The following is a 24,653-nucleotide window of genomic DNA, read 5'->3' on the forward strand; positions in this document are numbered from 1 at the left end:
AACTGAATTTGAATTTTGAATTCAAACCAATAATCGATTTTTATATTTCTAGAAGTTGGACCGGATTGTTATTTTACTCCATTTTTGGTCGTATAGTTTGACTATTCTTTAGTTTTTAGGGTTTTTTTTTTGTTTTTAAACCCAAACATTCCATAATAAATTTTTTCTATAGGATAAATTACGCTCTCTTATTATTTACTTGACACATGGAAAAACAGTAATATATGGCCATTTTTTTAATAATAAAATTATAACGCTCCAATAGTCCTATATCGGATGGGATACTGATTTCGATCAATTTATATGAGACCTACACGCTAATAATAATAACTGGGTTTACGCATTTTGGGCCAGTTGTTTGGGCCCAATGAGTAATTATTGCTAACGGGTCGGATCGTTGCATTTGGTATCAGAGACAAATACCAGCCGGAAGTGTGAGAGCTATAATGTCGCAATAGTCCCACATCGGATGGGATACTGATTCTGATCAGTTTATAGCAGGTCGGATCGTTTCATAATTATTTGGTCACGATCGGAGGAGGATCGAAAACTAAGTAAAGCTCAAATGAGCTAATTTTGACTTATTTTCATCAAATTTGAAAGTAAGTAGTGTTTAGGGACTTAGTTGCAAAAGGGTAAAAAGAGAAAGGAATCTGAAGCCAACCTCTCTTGGGGATATTATTATATGAAAAGAATCATTTCATAAAATAATTTACTTTAATTTATTTTAATTTAAGAAGAGAATGAGTTTGGCACTGAGAATATATATCTTTTGAGCATGAACACTAATAAAATTCTTTTTGAGAAAAGATGTTAGCACTAAGAGTAGAATCCATTTGTAGGCTTTTTGGGCTCCAATGGGAAAAGAATTATCTCATGAGATAATTTAATTTAATTTAATTTAATTTAATTTAATTTAATTGAAGAAGAGATTGAAATTAATAGCACTAAGATTAGAATTGATTCGTAGATTTTTTTTTTTTTTTTCCTTATGAATATCACATACCAAGAAGAGTCGGTTATAGGGTTAGGTCTGACCCTGTTGTCGTGTTCTCGGCGAAATTGATGAGTTTCTTGAGGTGACTACTGGCGTGCGATCAAAAAATTAGGAGACTAGGTAAGTTGTTTTCTTTTTCTTCTTCTTCTCAATCCTCTCGTCCAAATTTTAAAATTAAAAATTATAATATAAGTTTAAATTTTATAAATTTAAATTTTAAAATTTAAATAAAATTAAAAATTAAAAAAATTTAAAATTTAAAATTTAATAAAATATTAAAATTTATAATTTATAATTTAAAATAATAATAAATTAAAATTTGAATTTGGATTTAGAATTTGAATCCAATAATGAAGTTTTTAGCTTTCCTGAGGTTGAAATGAATTGTTTTATTTTTCTCTATTTTTTTAGAGTATAGTTTAACTATACTAAAGTTCTTAGGCTAGTAAAGTATTTTATATAAGGAATAATTTTTTCAATAACTTTCTGAAAGACCGAAATTTCATAAATAACCCTCTAAGCTAAAAAATATCATTAATATCCCTCTTAAAATAAAAAATATTCATAGACATCTTTTAGATTAACTTTTCATAAAAAAGTCATCCAATATTTTGTAAATATCAATTTTACCCCTAGCACGAATTTAACCATAATAATTTTAATTTCAAAAATCGATATTCGATATTCAAAATTTAAAATTTTAAAACTCAATTTAAAATTTAAAATTTAAAAATCTAAATTTAAAATTGAAGTTTTTAAATTTAAATTTTAAATTTTAAATTTAAATTTAGATTTTAAAATTTTAAAATTTTAAACCTAGGCTTAAATTTTGAAATTTAAAATTTAATACTTAGGTTAAATTTTGAAATTTATAATTTAATTTTAATTTTAATTTTAATTTTTTAATTTAAAAATTTATGTTGAAATTTAAAATTTAAAATTTTGAAATTTAAAGTTTAAAATTTGAGTTCATCTTGCAGGTGAGGGATCCCAAGAATGGTAAATTTTTTTTCCTTTGGTTGGAGTTAATTGTTATTGTACTTTATTTTTTTTGCGTAGTATAATCAAACTATACTCTGAAAAATTGGTGCTCTTTTGTATCTGCTAAATGCTTCATAATATAATATTTTTAATGAATAGTATAATTTTACTATGCTATGTTATTAGAGGTATCCAAATGGCCTTATACTTTTATAGCGAAAATGAAATTTATATTCTGCCCCACTATAAATTAAACTATATCTCTAATAACGTAGTATAGTTAAATTATACTGTAACAATAGAAATATTATACTGTGAAGCATTTGATAGACAAAAGAGCACCAGTTTTTCAAAGTATAGTTTAACTAACAATGAATTCCAACCAAAGAAAAAAAAATTTTCACCAGGGATACCTCACTCACTTGCAAGACGAACTCAAATTTGCCTAAGTATTAAATTTAAAATTTCAAAACTTAAATCTAGATTTTAAATTTTAAAAATCTAAATTTCTGTGATCCTAATAGCACACAAATCCTTCTATTTTCATTCATAATAATATGGTTAAACAACAGTCCGTATTTATCTACTTGACACATGTACCTTTTATGTAATATACAAACATAATAAAATTATTATTATTTGGGCCTGTTACGGAGGAGAGTTGTTTCCGAAACTGCCCGTAAAAGGTGCCGTAAAAAGAGAGCCCGTCAGGGGCAATTGGGGAAAGGGAATAATATCTCGTGAGATAATCAAATTTAATTTAATTTAATTTTAATTTAATTTAAAGAAGAAATATTAAAATTAGCAGAAAAACGAGAATGGATTTGCAGAGTTGGTCCTTATAAATAAACCACGCTGACAAGGATCGGTGGTGGTGGTGGTGGTGCTGGATCCCGTCATCTTCTCATGACAAGCGTCGTCGATCAAGCTGGGAACTTTCTCGGACTACTAAGTGGTCGGGAGAAAAGGTAAGGTGAGTTTTTATTTTTTTATTTATTTATTTTTAATATTTTTTGTTTATTCTTCTTCATTCTCTTCTCCAAATTTAAAATTTTCAAAAATAAAATCATTTTTTTTTAAAATTTAAATTTAAAATCTAAATTTTAATTTTAAATTTTAAATTTTAAAATTTCAAATAAAAATTTTAGGATTTGAATCCAATAATAAAGCTTTCTAAAGATATATATCTAGAGGATGGAGTGAATTATTGTTTTACTTTATTTTTGGAGCTATCTATACAATAATAATATTTATTATTAATTATTAATTATTTATTGGTCACGATGGTGGGATTGGAGCGAACTAAATGTATGATGGAAATAATTAAGCCTGAGTTGGACTCTCAAATGAAAACGAAGGAGAGAAATCTGAAGAACTTTTTGGAGACTCAATAGGAAAAGCATTATTTCATGAAAAATTTTAATTCAATTTAATTTAATTTAAGAAGAGATTGAGATCAGCACTAAAATTACAATTGATTTGTATGCTTTTTGGGATCCAATAGGACAAGAATTATTTCATAAAATAATTTATTTTAATTTAAGAAGAGACTGAGTTTAGCACTAAGATTCTTTTTTTTTTTTCCGTTTCCTGAGAGAACCCTAAGATTTTCTTCTTTTTTATTTTAATAAAAGAGATTTGCACTAAGATTAGAATTGATTAGTAGGCTTTTTGGGGATCCTATAGAAAAGGGTTATCTCATGAGATAATCTAATTTAGTTTAATTTAAGAAGAGATTTAAATCAGCACCAAGATTGAAATTGATTTGTACATTTGGTTCCAATAAATATCCCACATAGAAAAGGTAAGTTATGTGGTTGGGTCCAGCTATCTTGTCTGTGTCCTATCTAAAGTTGGCAACTATCAATATGGAATCGAAAGATTAGGAGAGAAGGTACAAGTTTCGCATTGAACATTGGTGGTTAGACTCCCCGTCGTTTGCATCCACAGTCTAACCTCTTTCATACCGTACCACCGTCGTACTTCCTCCGATGCAATCATCAAGGTAGTGGATTGTGAATCCACCACACGCGGATGCAATCATCTAGGTGATTTTCTTTCTTTTCATCTTCTTCTTTCTTCTCTGTCCTTTCTTCTTTTTTTTCTGTTTTTTTTTTAAGTCTTCTTGTCTAGTGCCGCGCGCTGCACCTGCAACTAGGTGCACAAACCGCGGTGGTCATGTACATGGTCGATCATGTATAGGGTTTAGAGCTTCAATATTTTTTTTAATGATTGATGGGAGAAAGAAGATGAGTGTTTGGAGCAGACTCGGTTTCATAACTTATTTAAACTTGGTTGAGAGGAGATTGCATTAAGTTCATAAATGCTTCGGCCCGCTCAACTGTATTTTACTTATTAGCGTTAAATGGATCTCAGTATTAAATGGGCCCTTATTCCTTATCCAAAACTTCTGCGTATGACTTTGGGCACTTTGGGCTTGGCTAAATTAGTGAAGCCAAACTTGAATAGAAAAAGCTTTGGGCCTTGGTTGTAATTTGAGCATGAACCATTGAGCTGGCTTTCTGTTGGAACTTAGTTTTGAGGTAGTTCAATGACATGGTGGGTGGATGTAGCTTGCTAGAAACTAGATTTTTATTTCAGAATGGTTTAGAGATCGAATCTTAATATAGCTGTAACTTTTGAAAAATTCTATCGGTACACCCTATACGGGATGATAATCATCTTAGTCCATAACCTAGGATGAACATATACCTAGTTTTTGAATGTACAAATAGTACTGCTCGCTATTTTTTCGTTATTCTGAGAATAGCGGTAATCTAAGTGTCTCTTGATTCATTTTGCAAGTTTAAATCAGATGTAAACTCCATTGGCCTAAAGTCTACTCCGATTGAGTGCAGAATTTTGATAACTAATTTAATTAAAAATTAAACAGAAATTAATTATAAATTTTTAGAAGATCAAGAGAACTTTATACATAAGCCATAAGGAAACTTCTAGATGCATTAAAAATAAGCAAACTAGTTATTTGTATGCAATGAAATGATTGTTTGTTAGTTGATTTTTTTTTTTTATTTTGCACGTGGTATTTCCATGGACGTTGGAATCTGACAAGTGGATGATAGAGTCTGATACGGGGCGTTGAAGTTTTATTGTAGTGGCTTAGGAGCCAAGTATTTAGTTACGTTGGAGTTGAGTATTTGTTTCGGTTGGATCCAAATAAATTTGCCGATAAATAGTTAGATGATATCTATAACATTTTGAAAAACACCCAACTCTTATTTATCTGTTGAGTCCAACTACTATACTCTTATAAGTATAGGTCTTTTGTATTCATAAGTTTTCGGCTTTTAGATCTGCCCTTTTAATTATTTTCATCCGTTAGATCATACTATTCAACCAACCATCCACTAAATCCTAAAGAACCACTATCATCCTAACCAGAAACTATTATTATCGTAACCGCACATCCTTTTATTCAATGGTCGAAAATTTATGAGTACAAAAGGCTCTATACTCATAAGAGTATAGTAGCCTTAGCCTTATCTATTTGTTTATTCTTTTGAGTGCTTAGTTCTTCAATGATGCGGCCTGTTATTATCTTTTGAGTCCTGACGATTTGAACTGGGGCATGACAAAGGCTTAAAATTAGTATTTGTCTTGGGTGTGGGAGATATCTATATTTCAATTGGCCTGTTATTTTATTTTGGGCTTGAACAATTAGGTCAGGGGCATGACAAGGCTCTCATCTCAAAGCATCATTTGCAAAAGTGGGATTATGAAAATTTCAATTCAATTTATTTAACACAAAATTTAAAACTTAAAATCAAGAATTTGGAAAGCAAATGCAAATTTTGAATCTCATTTTACTTTTTAAATTTAAATTTTAAAATCAAATTGAGATTTGAATTCTCATTTGAAATTTGAAATTCAAATTCAATTGAATTCAACTAAAATTTTCAAATTTTTAAATGAAAATTTAGGTCTAAACTCAACTTTGGAATTCAAAATGATTTTGAATTCAATTGACATTCTGAATTCAAATTCAAACAAACTCAAAATTTAATTTTAAATTTTAAATTTTAAATTTCAATATCAAATTTCAATTCAAATGCTGCTATAGACCTCTTGAGATGGGAGACCCTGCCATGTACCAAGCAGATTGGTTAGTCTCAAATGAAATAGTTTCAAATTGAATCTCATACGATTTCTATTTGGGTTCGACGCCCCACTAAGTTTAATTAGACCAACAACATTATCAATATATATATATATATATATACATAGTGTACTTATACGTACGGTAGCGGGTATAGTATTAGTAGTACGGTATATATATATATATATATATTAGTATAGATATATATAGATAGAGAGAGATGAGAGAGAGAGAGAGAGGGAGAGAGTTGAGCTAGAATACTATCGGTAGTAAACGAGCCGTTTTACTACCAATTTGGTTTCGATGATAGAGCTTCCAAATTGACGATCGGGCTCCGTTTAAATATGATCTAAACACATTTAAACTACCAGAAATCAATTTCACGCACTTTCGATATTGTTCTTTTATCCATCAAGTGAACAGAAAAATGAATGGCTTGAAAATGAATACTCTAAAAAATGATGATAGGAGTTTTGTAATACAAGATCAAGAGTTATAGATCTTGTTTTAAATAGTTTAAAGAATTTTCTAAAACAAAAATTTCAATTGATATTGGATATCTTTACGCTGTTAAACGAGAAAACGCCTCTTATCGACTATTTAAAATTACAAATTTTGAAAACTTTGATCTTAGGCAATGATGTTGAAAAGATTGAATTTGATTTCTAAACACTTCAAGTGGTATAGATCATATTCAACGGAGCCGATCGTCATATTTGGAAGTTCTATCATCGAAAACAAATCGGTAGTAAAACGGCTCGTTTACTACCGATAGTATTCTAGCTCAATCTTTTTTTATATTTTATATATATATATTATATATATATAATATATATATAATATAGTTATATATATAGAGTGAGGCTACTATGCTATCGTGAAGCAGCACGGATGTCTTCCGTGCTTTCCAGCTCGTTTTCGATGTTGCGACTTCGAATTGTTGATCGGCTCCGTTAAACTTTGATCTAGAGTATTTGACAGTACCTAGAAAATAAATTTATGATTTTACGATATCATTTGCCTAGTGAACGAAGGGGCTCAAAATCAACGGCTGAAAATAAAAATCTTACAAATGTAATAATATGACATTAAAATTTTAAATCAAATATATTGATCTTATTTTATATAGTATAAAGAATTTTCTATCAAAATTCACGTGATTTGGATATTTCTACACCGGTTAAACTGCAAACGGCTCACTACGGCCATTGAAATTTGTTGATTTTGAGCCTATTCGATCACTAGGCAAATTATATCGAAAAATAATAAAATTTATTTTCTAGGTACTCCAAATACTCTAGATCAAGTTTAACGGAGCCGATCGACGATTCGAAAGTCGCAACATCGAGAACGAGCTGGAGAGCACGGAAGCTCCGTGCTTGCCATAGGCATAGTAGCCTCACTGTATAGTATCATAGTATATAAGTATATATATATATATATATATATATAAACATAATTTTACTATAATAATACTAAACAAAAATAATGGTGCTTAATTTGTAGAAATATTAATTAAATATAAAAATTAAATAAACAAAATAATTTTAAATTCAATAATGAAATAAACAAAATAATTTAAAAGTCAATATGAAAATTTCAAAACTACTTCTTTCTTAAATGTTTGAAAACTAAAATTTAAAATTTTCCTGAATAAGAGAGAAAATAAGTGTTGAGTTTATTACAGGTAAGAAAGAAAAATGCAAAGGATGATTTAATTTTTTCTAATTTATTAAGTTATAGAATTTGTTAAAATTAACGGGTAAATTAGTTATTAGTAAGGAATTAACCTAGTTTTATTTTGTATAAAGTAATTTAAACTATTGAGTTTGATAGAATTATTAGTAAAGTTTGACAAAATTTCTAATTTATTTGCTAAAGTTACTCAATTCCAAATTTTCAAAATTTGAGGCGTCTCAAATAAAAAAATATAGCTTCGGGAGCTACATTGCAGTGGCCATACATTTTTACCAAAGAAATATAAGATTGATTCTTCTTCTTTCTATATATAGCTGCTTCAGATTTAAACACAAGATCTCTCTCATATTTGTGTGCACCAAATTGCCCTTTTACCTCACTATTTTTTAATTTACATTTTACTCTTTTTTTCGCCTTTTTAATGGCTTTGGATTGAAACTTTAAATTTTTCTCTTTTTTTTTTTTTTGGGTTCTTCCTAGGAACATAAAATTTTAGCCATAAAAGAGAGAAGATTATTGTTGTCACCGGCCATATCCCCTTATTATTATTCTAAGATTTCATAGTGTAATCAATCTATGCTTTTGACTGTGGCTCTTTGTCATCATTTTACATTTTGTTTCTTACAAAGATGAATTCTTGTTTATCTTAGTTTAATGAATGAAATCTTTATATCTCAAGATAAATAAATCAATTAAAATGTTTGATTTTATAGCAAATTTAAGTTGCACTCATTCTTTTTGGTCTTGTGAGTCACTATTTGATTGTAATCATAAGATCATCCTCTTTTACAATTTTTGCATTATTTGGATTATTTAGTTAACAAATCCATCTGACCAGTCTCAAATTTTCCATTTTTTTCCCTACTTTTGCAGATTATGGATCCACATCATACTATAGAGGGTGTTGATGATCTTTCTTGCTTGAAATCTCTTAGTATCTCTTTGCAGTTCGATTCACTGACTATGAGGGATTACGCCAGGAGCTTATCAATGGAAGGAAGAGCTCAAAACACTGGAGATAATACAGCAGTACGAGAAAATTCACTAATTAGAACAAACAACTCAAACTCTAGTTCTCTGAGGAAGGATTCAATAAGTTTTCCTCGTGATACGGGCGATCGATTACTGAATTTAATTAGTCTTTCGCATGAGATAGCAGATGAGATACTTGGCAATGTTGATAGCTCGATTGTAGCTCGAGTAGGAGATAGCGGGGATCGATTGGTGGTGAAAGATGATGAGGTTGAGGACAATGGAAGCCCAAATTTCATTGTGGGTGGTGAGAATAAAAGTTTTGAAATGGGAGTTGGACCGGTTACTGATGATTCTTTGGTTCTAAATCATGTGGCAAAGTCTAATGATATGAATTATGCATCGCCCATCTCGCCATTGACGGTGGAGATTGTTTCCTCCCTCCCAAATGGTTCCACTTTAGCATCAGTAGACAAGAATCAAGCAGTTCTTATCAAAACATCGTCGATTAAGGTACGTGTCATGAGTTATTCCTTTCTACGACCAAAAGTCTAATGTGATTATGTGAAGGGTTTGGTAAGGCCATGTAAATCTTTGTAGTTATTTGAGGAAGCAGTTGCAGCTTCTTATAACAGCAAAAGCAGCTTCGAAGTGGAGTTGTTTCTTTAGGCACAAAATTTCATGTCATCGTTTTGATGTAGCAAAAGTTTTCAAATTTTTTTATTTGTCAAATACTTGGCTTCTACTTCTGTAAGGAAGCTACTTGAAAACTTTGGCTAAGAACACACAAAGAGTAGTATTATTTCAAAGTCTACTTATATTTTTGCAGTCAAATAACATCATGTCCTTATATATAATACTAATACTTAATATTTGTGGGTGACTATGTTGCTCATATATGTAGCTTAGTTAAAATTAAAACTGCTTTCAAATAATGAGACAGTTTATTAAGTTGTTATTATAATGTTTAATGTATTTATTTTACAGGGTAAGCAATACAGGATTTTCCAAAGATTGGATTGTTGCAATTACATGATTCACTTAGCTCTATTTGGATTTTTTGGGGTATAGTTCATAACTTCTCCATAATAGTTATTATGTGGTATTAGTTGCTGAGTTGACTATGTGGTTTTTCAAAAAAAAATCTTAGTTTCTTAAATTGGCATAGTGTGTTTGAGCCAAATTTATTGGATGAATCATCTTTCTTATCATGGTGCTTGCATTGTGTGTTGATAATACTAAAGCTAATATATCATATGTTTATTAATTTCATTAAATTTTACTAGCTCTTTGTGCATTTCTGTTTAAGCGATTCTCAATTTTAATGACTAATGCATTAACATTTATATAAAACAATCTATGCCTATTAGTTGTTTCACCTAGTTTGCAACGGAAACATCAAATGATGATGTTACTGTAGCTTTTATTTTATATTTTATTAGGACTCATTTGATATGTTTCGTAGTTAAGAATATCTTTAAAAAATTCCTAAAGATTACCTATATACATTTAGTATCTATAAACTTTCAAACATAATCTTATATTTCTAGTCACTCTTTAAGATATCATCATGATTTTTACCACAAAAATAAAGGGAAAAAATGAATACTAATTCAGCTTAAGAAATCATTGAATATTCAATCATCATCTTAACTCTCCTTTGGTGATATCTCACATATTCAAGTGAACTTCTACAAATATGTGCACACTCTAGATCAAATTGTAGTGAGAAAATTGAAAGATTTAGAAATCGTATTTATATATTCCTTCATGAACCAAGAGGGATTGATTCTACTTTGTTGTTTCAAATTCATATTCTAATTAATGCAGTCATTTCGCAATAGATATTAGAGAGAACGAAGTATGAAGTCTTTTTGTTTCTTTTACTCAAACTTTTAGTGAAAATAAATTATACAATTATTCAAGGAAATCTAAGTGTTTTTTTTACTTTATATTTTCGATAGTCATACATGGGACTTGCCTTTTGATTCTCACTCATTTCTAAGATCTATTTAGTAGCCAAATTTTCAATCGTTCATACATGTTTGTTATATCTGCAATATCCAACATAAGAAAAAAAATAATATAAAAAATCTCCCTGAATTTATTAGTTAATATGGTCAATCAAACACAAATTGAAAAATGCAAAAGCCCTAACACCTGAACGGAATATACATACTAACATTCTAAAGTAGATCTCGTATTTTAGCAAACTTATTTTCTTGTCTTTTTTTGGATGAGAATAAGGATTAGAAATGACACTAAAAAGTGCTTTTGTACTAATTGTTTTTCCTACTATCTAGCATTAATTTGAAGTTATTTTCTTTCTCATGAAGTTTGTACACAGGATAGACATAATCTTGATATGTACATCATATATAGAAAGATTCAAGCATGGATATAATTTTCATTATATGTTATGCCTATATGCACATGCATGCAACAAATTCATAATTGTAAGCTTATTACCAGGTACTTACACGGTACTCACTAGGAAAGCTCTTTGGGCCAAGTGATCTCGCACTAACCTCCGATGATTCCCTACTATACCTTGATCTACCAGCAAATATAGTATGTCTTTACCCATATCACCTAATATAAAATATACACATTTATTTTTCACTATATAGTTATAAAAAATTATTTGTTTGCTTTGTACCAGCTAGGTTGCTTCCTTATCGGCTGGTTTGGGATTGTTTTCAAGACTGATATACGCCAAATATCTGATCATTTAGTAGTTGGCTTGACTACTGGATACTTGGGAAGTCTAACTACCTTTAGTGGGTGGAATCAGAAAATGCTTGATTTGTCTGCCAATGGCCATTGGTTATTTGCTTTTGCTGGCGTCATACTAGGTAAGTTGTCACTATTTTTTAGAGTAATTTATTTTGATAAATTGCATCATTCTGTGAAATTGAGTTCTTGACCTTCGTATTTGGTGGCAGATAAAAGTATTAGATACAAGGGACAATTTCACTGATGCCCTCCTAAAGTTCTGAATTTTCATATATGCTCTTTCAATTTTTGAAATTTCATCAATAACTCTTCAAATGTTAAATATATTTCATGAATGCCCCTTCTCATTAACATCTATGAACATCCGTCAATTTAAAATAGAATGTTACTATTTTACCCCTACTTTTGAGTATTTTTTGTTAGAATTAATTAGTTAAAGATAGAAGAATTACTTTCACTTATAACCTTCTAAAATTAAAAAAATGCTATAAATATCTTTATAAATATGGTATCTCAATGTTAGTCCTTGAAATATATAATTTCTTACAAACATATTGCCACTAAAAATATATGAAGACCCCTCAGTTATGAATTCTTGTAATTTAATCCCCATAATTTTAAATTTTACTTATTAAATTATATAAAGATATTAACAATTACTTATATATTATATGAATATTTTATCTTAAATTTTTTAATTAATAAGTTTTTTTGTAAAATGTGTTAAATGAGTTAGTTCAAACATTATTTTAGTTTAGATAGCTCAGTTTATAACATAAAATTTTATTTGGATTAGTTTCAAGTTATAAGTTGCTTAACCATTATGTTTGACTTCTTCATATTTTATAAATTTTTTAGTTTGATTTTTTTTTATATTAATTTAGATTTGGAAGTTTGTTTGAGCTCAATTTATAAAAAAAAATTTTTAATTCGCAAAGCATTCTTGAATTTCAATGGGCATTTATGAAACTATTTTTGATATGTGATTATTGGATTGTTTTTAAAAAGCAATGCTGACAATGGCGAAATAGGAATTTCATTATAACTTTTGATAGAAAATAGCAAGTAGTGCTATTTTTGAAGGTTTCTAACAAATTGAAGGTCATTTATAATATTTCAATTTTTTAAGGGGCATTTATGTAATTATATGCTTTTGGAAGAGCATATAATGAATTTTTTCTAGATACAACAAGATACATGCAAATATTGAATGAACTTGGTCCATCATTTGAATTTGGTTGTTAAATTGAATGACTGCAAATCTACGTTACAGTCACGTAAAACGTTGTTAATGCCCTCGGCATTTAACTACAAATGCATTTTTTGTTCATTCAAATTCAACACAAAAGTGAATAGCAGCCCCTTTACAAGTTGGGGACTCAACCTTGTAAATCGAAAGGCTAAGCACCAAAGTGAAAACTTCACTAAAAGATTGAGAAGTACATGTGTAGTACATCATTCATTAGTAAGTACAGTTTGTTGTTGTTCACAGCTTTGTTGAGAAGTTTGTCTTTTTTTTTACTATCTCTTAATTTTCAACATTCAGGGATGTTTATTGTCAATGAATCTATCACAATCGGGGTTGAGTCAGCTGAAGCTCTTCGAAAGTGGCTTCTACAACAATTCAACAAGAGTTTAACAAATTTCAAATCCAAACTAGAACAATGGAGAGTGGAAATGCGCATTCAGAATATAGCAGTGATAATACTTCTATTCTTGGCAATGCTTGCAATATGGTTTCTATTCGGAGCATTAGCTATACTTAAGCTGCATAGCCTTGCTGATGAAACAGTTCTTTGGTGGGGTTGCACAGTGGGACCCCCCGGCGTTTGGGTTCGGTGGTATCTAGCACGACTTAATGGACAAGGGCTTGGGGAAAAGAGATATTTCAAATGGCTCCCTATTGGGACACTTTGTGCCAATGTTCTTGCTGCGTCCCTCATGGCAGTATTAGCAATACTAAACAAACTGGTATGAAAAAAAATTTCTTTGACACTTAGATAGCTATCAATTTTACTTAATTTTCTAATATTTTGGTAAGATTGATATTCATGAAAATAATTTTGTTTCTATTTTTTATCACTATGTTGTCAGTTGGCATTCTACCAAATGAGCTTGTATAGTAGTTATAAAGTTCCTTTTTGTTGTTCTAAAAAATGGATCGTCCTTAATATTCATACTTATTTCAATCAGGTCACTTTGCGCCATTCAAATCTATTTTGTACTCACCAATCAATATCAATAATCGTAAAAAGTTAGTTGTGATACTTATTCATACTGATTGTCCTAACATTTACTACAACATTTAAGTCAACTCCTTCTTGTTGTAAAATTCATAAATCTTTTTGAATGTTCCACTAAGACTTTGAGGTTGTTTGGCCCTGCTAGAGCTTGTAAAAAGTGCTATTCAAGTAGATATTTTCAAAAGAGCAATAGTAGTCTTTTACTAAAATCTCATCTATCACTTCTCACTATAGCAGAAGTAGAAGATTCAAGTTAAAACTTCTACTTGTTAGGCCCAAAAGCTCATTTGGCTTCCTGATACTCTAGATTGTGTTGGCCAATAACTTGATTTTTGAGACTTCTACCTTTTCAAGTAGAGAAGCTTGAACACTTATAAATCTTGCTTTCATGACATGACTTGTTTGAAAATTTTGTTTGAAATTCAGGTAAACAAAAGAAGATATTCGATCCTCATAAGTGGAGTTCAGCTCGGCTTCCTCGGTTGCCTGAGTACAGTTTCCACTTTTGTAGCCGAAGTTTATACCATGAGACAAAGTGGCAACAAAGCACGAGCCTTCTTCTACACCGCTCTCACCTTTCTACTCTCCTTTGCTTTAGGGACTTTGATCTACTCGGTACCTGTTTGGGCTAAACACTACAATTAGTTTATGGTCTTTTCATGTAAATTTTCGTAAGATAACAAAATAATGTTATTGTACAAATTGTTGGATTTTGTTTGGGAGTTCTAAGTGTAGATTGAGCAATAAAAAAAAATAATGTTATTGTATAAATTGTTGGATTTTGTTTTGGAGTTCCAATTGTAGATTGAGCACACTCTAGGACTTTAAAAAGTTGTAGTGGTAACTGTGATCTCTTCTTTTGATGTATTCTTTTGAAGGATGTAGAGATGCGTTTGATAAAGCTGGGAATAAAAATAATATGTAGATTTTTTTCTATTTGGTTTTCTACTTAAGTACTCTAATATGAGCTACTAATAATACAGAGTTTAGACAATGCAATCTATACTAATTGAATTCCTAGTATTTGAGTTGTGTGATTTCAGTTTGAAAGTATAATTATCACTTCTATATAATAGGAATCTACTGGATGTCTTTAAACTGATTCTTTAGTTTCATATTTGAATATTTAAGAAAGCTTTGAGTTGTGACAACCATAATATCCTTCATGTCTAAGAGGTGCCTCTAGGTGTGAAAAATGGAGGTTCAAATTTTGGAAATATTATTTTTAACAACTCTGAACAGCTATTTGATAGATTTTATATGAAAATATGGTTAAAATTTTGGAAAATTGTATTGCACAAATAGCAATTCTATGGAGGCTCTATCTGAGTGAGATGGTGCTTCTTGTTAAGAATGTTGATATCAATAGAATAGGATTTTGACTAAATGTTACTTGAAAGGAAACTATCTCATAATTCATATTACCAAGTTATATACAGCACAAAGTCTTCCTATTTTCTAAAGCATGATTGTTTAGTGTAGTTTGTTTGTTTTTCTATATTTGACTCAATACAGTAGTAAATAACTTAGATAACAAAACAACAAGAAAATTTTTGTTCTTTACAAATCTTTTGTGAATTATCCTTTTCTAATTGAAGTTAACTTTGATGTATTTCTTTTATATGAAATCAGTTATTTTAGTGTTTTGTCCGGACTACAGCATTTTCTGCCTGTGAGTGCCATTAGGCCAAGCCCGGCCCCTAAGGGGCAGACTACATGCCCTCCATTCTGGCTTCTAGCCACTTCACTATAGTAAAATATTACGTTGATATTTCAAAATCAAGAGAGAATCTACTTTAGTCACTGAGTTTAGCATTAAGTCAACAAAACAATCTTTTTAATCATTGAAAATTGTAATTCATAATTTGAAATTTAGGACACCAACTTAGTCCGGAATATGATGTTTTTAGGTAGATTTACTGTTGAATAGAACCCTACATGCTAATCCCTTGCACTTTCATTAATCCTTCAATATGAACATTGTCGTCTAATCCTAGCAATTCATGATCGATCAATCTCTCTATTAATTCCTTATCTTCTTATTTCTTGCATCATCCTCTTTTTGAATTTCACATAGTTTGCAGCTCTTCTAAGATTTTGGTTTTGCTGATTTGGTTTAATTTTTTTGTATTCCTGGCAAATATTTTCAAACATTTCTGTTGACTATTGAAAAATTACCATTTGAACTCCGACCTAAAGACAAATAGATCAATAGCAACAAGGCTAAAAAGATCACCATTGAAAAGTCAAAAGAGTCCTTTCTCAAAGTAAAAATGTATGGGTAATCCCTCTAATATCCCAATGTTTCGACTTGGTCCCTATACTTTTGACTTAGTCCCTGACGCTTTCACTTATGTTACACTTGAGCTCCTACGTGTTAAAAACAATTTATGGTTTGAAGTAGACTAAAAAAAGTGAGATATTTTAAAGGTGGAATTAAATGATTATTTTATGCGAAAAAGTTATTTCTTTATATTTATGGAATAAAATACAATTTTGGTGAGATGCCAGGAGAAAAAAAGTAATTAAGTTAAAACTATAGGAAACAAATCACAAAATTAAGATGGTACGTGAACTATCCACATACTTGACCATCACTTGAGCCTCGTCATACGTAGAATTTCAAAAGCAGTTGGTAGTATATTCTAAACAAAAGAAAGAAAAAAAAAATTGGTAGTCTCAAAAAATTAAAAAGTAATGTTTAAAATCACCCAAAACTTCATGTACCAACACATAACAAGAATTAGGAAAACTTCACATACTGGTTACAACAAGAATTAGGGTTAAGGAATGCTTGGGAAGAAAGGGTTGGAAATGAAACATTATTACCCGAGTATTTGGAGTTACTTCTTCAGTAGCTAGGAACATATTTGAGTTACTTCTTCAGTAGATAGGAACATAATCCAACTAATAAAGGACTTGTTGTTGAATGTATGAGGGGCGAATAGGTCAGACTTGGTCAGACGAAGATGGACAGCTAACCAAAGCTTCATAGTTAAATCACTATATAACATCTGTTGGATCGTTGGCGCTAACCGTTAATCCCAAAAGCTCGAGCTATTAGAAATACGCAACCAATTCACTTAAAGCATATAGATACAGCACCCACGGGTCTCAATTGTGACTCGGCCCAACTAGTCTCACGCCACTTCGAACATGACTCGGCCCACCCAGCCTCACGTCACCACAAGGCAGGATGCTGACCCATTTAAGCCAACAATCCCCCCTCCAACACTTGGACATATTTGCAGCATACGGGAATCGAACCCGTGGCCTCTGTCTCTGATACCACTTGTTGGATCGTTGGCACTAACCATTAATCCCAAAAGCTCCAGCTATTAGAAATACGCAACCAATTCACTTAAAACGTATAGATACAGTGTCCATGGGTCTCGATTGTGACTTGGCCCAACCAACCTCATGCCACTTCGTACATGACTCGGCCCACCCAGTTTCGAACATGACTCAGCACAACATAGCCTCCAGCCACAGGGTAGGATGCTGGTCCATTTAAGCCAACAACATCCTCGTGGAGAGGGGACTAAGAGACATCAAAAGCCCACATAGTTGGAGAATGAAAATGCCCGAGAAGATTAAAATCTTTATATGGATGATGCTAAGAAAAATGATCCTAACTATTGACAATTTACTAAAATGGGGATGGTCAAAAAAAACTTTACGTTCTCCATGCAAGCAACCTCGAAATTTGTGATCATCTATTCTCAAGATGTTTGTTCTTTCGAGATCTGCATATTATTCAAATGATGAATCATTCATAGCATAAACCATAGAAGAGCAAAAAATGTACAAAAGCTATCGAAGAAATTGATTAGGCAAAAAGATGACTGTTGGAGGAAAATAGGTCTTACATTACTTTTGACCACATGGTAGCACTATGTTTAAAAATAAGTATGTATAATGAAACAAAAATAAAAAGACTTAAATGACAAAATAAGCACCCCACACTTTACATTGCGTTTCAAATATAACCTTGCATAAAAAATTTAAACAATATCAATCATGCTTTAATCTTGTGTCAAATAGTTCTAATAATTTGGAGATTCTGTTAAGTTTTGACGGAAGTATTAATGATAATGAAGTGACAAGGTCATTTAACATTTTATATGCTTAAATTCTCCACAAAATGCTTTTTTATTGTTTCTTTTGGGTTTTAATACTTGAAGGTGTGCTTGAAAGAGCTTAAATGGGTTTCACAGCGTCCTAAATCAACATACCATCATTAAACTTAACGAAAAATTCTAACAGAATAGCATGTTTGAGACAGAACTAATGTGCATGATTGACATTGTTTTCTTTTTTTTATGTAAGGGTAGACACCGGATAAAGTGCAAGGTGGGTTTTTATAATTAAGCCAAAATAAAACCACATAATAGTTAAGTGCAATTTTTTAAACCATAAGATGATAAAATAAAAATACGCTACATCACACGATACTTAATGATCCCGATCTATATAGTGAATAGTTCCATAAAAAATTCAACCAATTTCAATTCTCTACGGCGTTAACTACGAAACGTCTCATACTAGCTGATAAAAATGACAATTTTGAGGCCCTTGTATATGATGTTTAAAAATTATAAAATTTAATTTATAAAATATTTAAATATTTTAAATTATGTTTGACGGTATGAATTGTCGTTAGAACTATCTATTTTTAAAAAAACATATGGTGGCGCTATGTTTACAGAACCACATGGTGGCACTCTGAATTGTCCATAGAACTATTTAAAAAAAAAAAATCACATGGTGGCACTATGTTTAAAAATAAGTCTGTGTAGTGAAACAAAAGGTAAAAAAGCTTAAATTATAAAATAAACTACATTTAGAGAACCACATGGTCGCACTCTGAATTATCCATGGAACTATTTTTTTAAAAAATCATATGGTGGCACTGTGTTTAAAAATAAGTCTGTGTAGTGAAACAAAAAGTAAAAAAGCTTTATTTTTAACACACACACACCCCCCACACCCCTCGCCCCTCCCCTCCCCATTGTGTTTAAAAATAAGTCTGTTTAGTGAAACAAAAAGTAAAAAAACTTTATTTTTAACTTAACGGTGTTTGAAATTCTATTATTGAGAACGACTTATGAGTACAAAAATAACTGCACTAATAATTAGCGCAATAGCTGGACTCTCTCTCTCTCTNCTCTAACCTTGCATAAAAAAATTTAATAATTTGGAATTATTAGAGATTCTGTTAACTATGAAATGTATCAGCCGGTTAAAATGACAATTTTGAGGCCCTTGTATATAATATTTAAAAATTATAAAATTTGATTCCTAAAATGTTTAAATATTCTAAATTATGCTTAACGGTGTTTGAAATTCTATTATTGAGAACGACTTATGAGTACAAAAATAACTGCACTAATAATTAGCGCAATAGCTGGACTCTCTCTCTCTCTATATATATATAGACATATAATATTGAAAGGGAGTGGGTATTAAGAGAGATGAAGTACTTGAAATATATTCCAAGGTGAAAAAATTCACAATTTTAGTTTCCAAGCAAATTCAGTTAGTCTCTCATGTTCAGCATGACAGTGCTGTATAAACTTTTACACTTCTGAAGCAATTCTTGAACTTCATAAAAAAAAGATAGATATTACAGCTTCGAAACAAGACATATATATACGCTCAAATCTACTCGAGAAAAATCGGTTGCTACGTAGGATTTCCGGCCAGCTTCATTATCACGAACCTCCTCTTCAAAATGGAATCTGCACTCTCACTCAACTTAGCAAGTTGAATCATTCTCCTCGTCGACGATTTCGCAACAACGGCTTCGTCGCTTGGCCTCTCGATATCACTGCAAGGGGGTGCATCCTCTTCAGCTGTTTCCACTTCCCCATCCAACTCCTCAAATGTCATGGCTCTTTTTAGACCCTCCACCACCTCTCTCATCTTTGGCCGGTCCCTCGCCTTCTTCGAGAGGCAACAATTGGCCAGCATTGCTATTTCGCGTGCCGCCCTCAAAGAGTACTTCTTTTCGAGCCTCACATCAATGATCCTGTTGAAGCGCTTACTATCGGTTGGATATTGATTCACCCATTCTAAGAGTTTCTGCTCGTTTGGTGGGCGGTTTCTCTCAAAAGAGCGCCTGCCAGTAAGGATCTCATATAATACGACTCCAAAGCTCCAGACGTCGCTTTTGACAGTGAGATGGCCGGTTTCAACATAATCCGGGTCGGCGTAGCCGTAGGTCCCTAGTACCTGGTAGACAACCACAACAATGACAAAAAAAAAACTAACAATGACAATAGATAGATCACCAAACACATAAAAGAGTAGTGATGAAAACAAAAATGAGGGCAAGGGCAAACACAATTCTAGGGGTTTACTGGAATCGTAGTTCCCAACTTATTATAACATAGTGATTTTTCTCGAACTTATGTTTACTGTTCGCCTTCATACAATTATAATTCCTTTTTTTACAAAGTTATGTACCATTGTATGCATACTGAAACAGAAGATCTGATGCATATTTTCAATCAATATTTTGTTTAGATTTCGCAACTCCTGGTTTACAGATGACTGCGAACAAGCTGAAGGTAGTAAGGATTTTCATACATCAGGCTTCGTGATTTCAACAAGTATAGATCCAAGATAAGAACATAAACATCAAATAATAAATTGAACCAATTAAATCAACTTAACTCAGCACAAATTCCACTCAAGCCCTTCACAGAGTTTTGGATAAAGAATTTGGGTCCAACTTACAACATATTGTCACCTAAATTGGAAGCTTATATAGTATCTAAATAGTTCAAAGCACCGGAACTAATGATGTTGCTTACGAAGTTGTGTATCAAACTATCAACATAAAGCAGAAAAGCAAAATTGAACATAGAGCTACGACGTATAGCAAAACTCAGTAGATTAGAAAATAAAACAGGACATACCGCAGTGGATACATGAGTATTGCCTGCTGACGGTCCCTCCCTCGCTAACCCGAAATCCGATAGTTTTGGCTTGAACTTCTCATCTAATAGCACATTAGATGCTTTAAAATCACGATATATAACCTAACAAAATTCATGGAATTCATAATTAGAAGCCACGCAAGGAATGCCTACATTTGAAGAAGCGAAACAGAGCTGAATAACCAATTTCAGATAAGCACATTAACCAAAACACCGTGCCCTTTAGTACTAATTGTTCTTGTTTGAGCATTACAGAAAGTAATCGTAGTACTTATATTCATCATGAAATGAAATAATTTACAAAGGTACAGAAGAATAATTAGTAATGCAATCTGACGGGCCAAGTAAGAGGAGATGGCACAAAAATACAATAATACGATATACTGCAGCATCTGATATTTTCATCACTTCCTAAATAAAGTTTTGGGATTTGGTAAGTTTGAAACTGATCCAAAGTCAAAGAGTCAGATTGGAGTCCTCAGTTATTGGGATTACTTGGGCGTATAACTTCAGAAATTAATGGTGAAAATTGATAATTGAAAACAGTGATCTAAGTTCGCTCCAAAAAGAAAACTATATCTAATTGCCTACTTAGCCCACTCTTCAAATAGCTTCATTGCTCTCGAAGAAGAACGTGAATGTTTGAGCATCTAGAGCTCTTCTCTGGAGTGAGGAGGTAAATTGTAACTTCTACACCGCAAAAGCAAAAGCTAATTTCCATGGAGTCACATGAGTTTCGTTAACTATGACTGTATGGGAATAATGTTGTCAATAGTGCCCATAGGAATCAGAAAAGGAAAAAGAACAGAATAAGTTAAAGCGTAAAGTTAAAAAACCGAAACCTGGATATCTAGTCCTTCGTGCAGATACAGCAACCCCTCTGCAGCACCCAATGCTATCTGTAGTCTTATGTTCCATGGAAGTGAAGGGTAGGCTTTGTTGAATAAATGATCTCCTAGGGTCTTATTAGACATAAACTCGTACACCAACAGCCTTTGGACCACTCTTTCGCTATCCACGGCACAGTATCCAATAAGCTTTACGAGATTCGGATGTTCAACAACACCAAGGAACTGAAGTTCTGCAAACCATTCTTTATGACCCTATAATAGAGGAGCAAAAACAAAAAAAAAAAAAAAAAAAAAAAAAGAGAAGCTAATTTACAATTGGAACCAAGTATGAATAGAAATTGATTTGTTTTAGTTCATAGACCTTATTTAATTCTTGTTCTCACAAGTACATTGTTTGGAATCATTATCCCATCAGATTTCACATTATTTGGAATGATCTAATGGAGCCTCTCATAATACAACCAAATCCTATGAATTGAGCGCTATTTGGTGAGAAGACATTCACTATTAGCAATAATATAATGTCATGTTGAATACAAAAATAGTAGAGTACCATTATCTAGTAGCTTAAGTTGTTGAAGAACAATGGTTGTTTCACAATCTTTAACATGGCATCAAAGCAGGAGTTTCTCAGTTTGATCCCACCAAGCTTCTAGCCCGATTTAATTTCGTCACATTTAATTTAAATCCAAGCCGGGTGCCCACATAAAATTCTCAATCCTAAACATGATGAGAGGGAGTGCTGAATATAAAATACTAGAACATTATTTCCTCGTGCCTTAAGCTATTGGAGAACAAACAATGGTTGTTTCGCATTCTTTACTCGATAGCCCATAGAAAAACCAAGCTTGCTTCCTATTGAACAAAGGAAAAAATTGAAATCAAAGTAATTTCTTCTCTTGTCCGAATAAATCGACACTTTTTTTTTGGGAATCAAATCCAAAAGGAACTCAATTGATTACAGTTCAGAAATTGTTTACTCATAAAACAAAAGTTCCTTGACTTGAGGTGAGATTTGTTGGGAATACTTTTCCTGTTATTGATATTATGTATCAATAGCCCAAAAATATTATCTAACATAGGGTAGTTAAGAAAAATAAGAAGTAAACACTGGAAATGATTTCACATCTGTTCCCAAACAACTGTGTGGAATGGAAATCAAATCAAGTCAAATTTGTCCCAAACTCTCAACAGAGACAAGCACAAATCCTGTGAGTGACAGAGACCAACATTAAGAACTTTTTCATGCATCATGTTAACCTTGAATCAAAACAATGATCAAGAGAGGATGAGACAACCATACCTGCAAGCCATTCGGGTTGAGTTTCTTCACTGCCACAACAATGCTATCACCTTTCCCATTAGCAGGCTTGATGAAACCTTTATACACACTCCCAAACCCTCCTTCCCCAATCTTGAGCATCCTGCTGAAGCCATCAGTAGCATCCCTGAGCTCCTTGAATTCGAATGCTCGCAAATTGCGCAATCTCTTCTCACAAAGGCCATTAGATTTCCTCTTGTTCTTGTATTTCTCCTTTGAGCAATAGAAACAGCCCATTTAGTTTTTCTTTTTCTTTTTTCTTTTTTTTTTAAATTTTTTGGAAAGCCAATTTTCACCACTCTTTGCAGGTTTCAAGAGCTGCTGCAGATGTTCTGCTCACTTGAGTTGGGGTCAGAGTGTGAATCAAGAAGTGAACAAATTCAGATGCACAGAAGGTAAAGGGACAAAGAATTGAGGAGCCTAAGGCAGCAGCAGGTAAGGGGCTATGGAGAGAGATTTGATGGAATGATATCAAGCTTCTTGGGGAGTTGGGGGAAGGCTCAAAAAGTATGCAGTTAATGAGAGAGAGAGAGAGAGAGAGAGAGAGAGAGAGAGATGAAAGGAAACAGGGGAGGATGGGTAGCTGAAAGGGGGCAAGTTTCAAAGGAAATCGATAAAAAAGAATAAAAGTGTTTTTTTGCATTTTGCCCTCTCAAAAAAAATTATTTTTACAAATAATCTCAAAAAATTTATAATTATAATTTTAGCCCTATTCCTATCACGCAGGCGCCACGTAAGCGCCACGCAAACAAAGGTGGAGGTGCTGGAATAAGTTGAATTCACCGTATTTAGAAAAAATATATGTAAGAATATAAGTATGGAACGCGGTATATCATTCACCGTGTTTAAAATACGGTGAATGGTTCACCGTGTTCAACTTAAAACTCCTCCCCAACCAACTTGTGTGGCACTGATGTAGCGTCTGTGTAGTAGGAATAGAGCCAAAATTTTAATTATAAATTTAATAGGGCTATTTGTGAGAAAAAAAAATTTTGAAGGGGCCAAATGCAAAAAAAAAAGCCGGGAATAACAAGATTTTAATGAAACAAATAATAATGTTATATTAGATCTTTTTCATACAAGTAATGCTGCCTGTACTGCACTTATTAGGCCCATTTGATGGGAAATAAAGCCGAAATGATGAAAAGTTATTTCTGTTATTTCATCTGAGATTTGTTTTTGGTTGAAATGTTTTATTCCGATCAAATTTTACTATTTTCAGCAATTTCGAAACAATTTGGAATAAACTAATTCATTCTTTTTGATTTGAAATTTTATTAAAATTATAAATTAAATAAAATTATGTAGACATGATATATTATATATTATGATAAATTATTTTTATTATAAAATTAAATTAAATTATTCTTAGTAAATATTATTTACTGTTTTTCACTATTTTTTACTATTTTATAAAATTAGCCAAACATAATTTTAGTTTTTTTTAGGGAATAGCAGCACAACAAATAAAACATAATTTTTTTTCTATTCCTGACTGCCCTAAAATAATAAGCTATTCGAGAAATAAAAAAATTTATCTCGATTTTTATTCCCAAACCAAATAGGGTCTTACGTGTATAAATATAAATCTTACATTCTAACATCTCAAAGGTTTATATTGATTCACAATATTTATCAATCTTNATATAAAATAATTAGATAACAAATTTTGAATTTTTTATTAACTTAGCATCAGAAACCGACCATACATAACGTAGTTGATTAATAACTTAATTGTTGATATTCAAAATTCAAAATTTGTTATCTAATTATTTTATATTTCTAATTGAGTT

The 24,653-nt window shown here is 31.6% G+C and overlaps 2 protein-coding genes across 2 annotated transcripts in view; one reads left to right on the forward strand and one right to left on the reverse strand.

The window, feature by feature from the left end:
- The window catches only part of LOC109714750 (fluoride export protein 1-like), a 48,415-nt gene extending 33,735 nt beyond the window's left edge, over window positions 1-14,680 (forward strand). The window contains exons 2-7 of the mRNA XM_020239450.1: window positions 8,742-9,278; window positions 9,753-9,830; window positions 11,238-11,336; window positions 11,428-11,620; window positions 13,048-13,472; window positions 14,171-14,680. Of these exons, the coding sequence (XP_020095039.1) occupies window positions 8,757-9,278; window positions 9,753-9,830; window positions 11,238-11,336; window positions 11,428-11,620; window positions 13,048-13,472; window positions 14,171-14,389 (1,536 nt within the window). The 5' untranslated portion in view covers window positions 8,742-8,756 and the 3' untranslated portion in view covers window positions 14,390-14,680. The remainder of the gene's footprint in view (window positions 1-8,741; window positions 9,279-9,752; window positions 9,831-11,237; window positions 11,337-11,427; window positions 11,621-13,047; window positions 13,473-14,170) is intronic.
- LOC109714975 (probable serine/threonine-protein kinase PBL19) lies at window positions 19,246-23,479 on the reverse strand. Its single transcript, XM_020239746.1, has 4 exons — window positions 22,843-23,479; window positions 21,531-21,791; window positions 20,668-20,790; window positions 19,246-19,978 (listed from the first exon to the last, which is right to left on the reverse strand). The coding sequence occupies exons 1-4, from the start codon at window positions 23,095-23,097 to the stop codon at window positions 19,430-19,432; spliced, it is 1,188 nt and encodes a 395-aa protein (XP_020095335.1). The 5' UTR covers window positions 23,098-23,479; the 3' UTR covers window positions 19,246-19,429.

The sequence above is a fragment of the Ananas comosus genome, linkage group 9, assembly GCF_001540865.1.
Source record: "Ananas comosus cultivar F153 linkage group 9, ASM154086v1, whole genome shotgun sequence".
Taxonomy (NCBI): Eukaryota; Viridiplantae; Streptophyta; class Magnoliopsida; order Poales; family Bromeliaceae; genus Ananas; species Ananas comosus.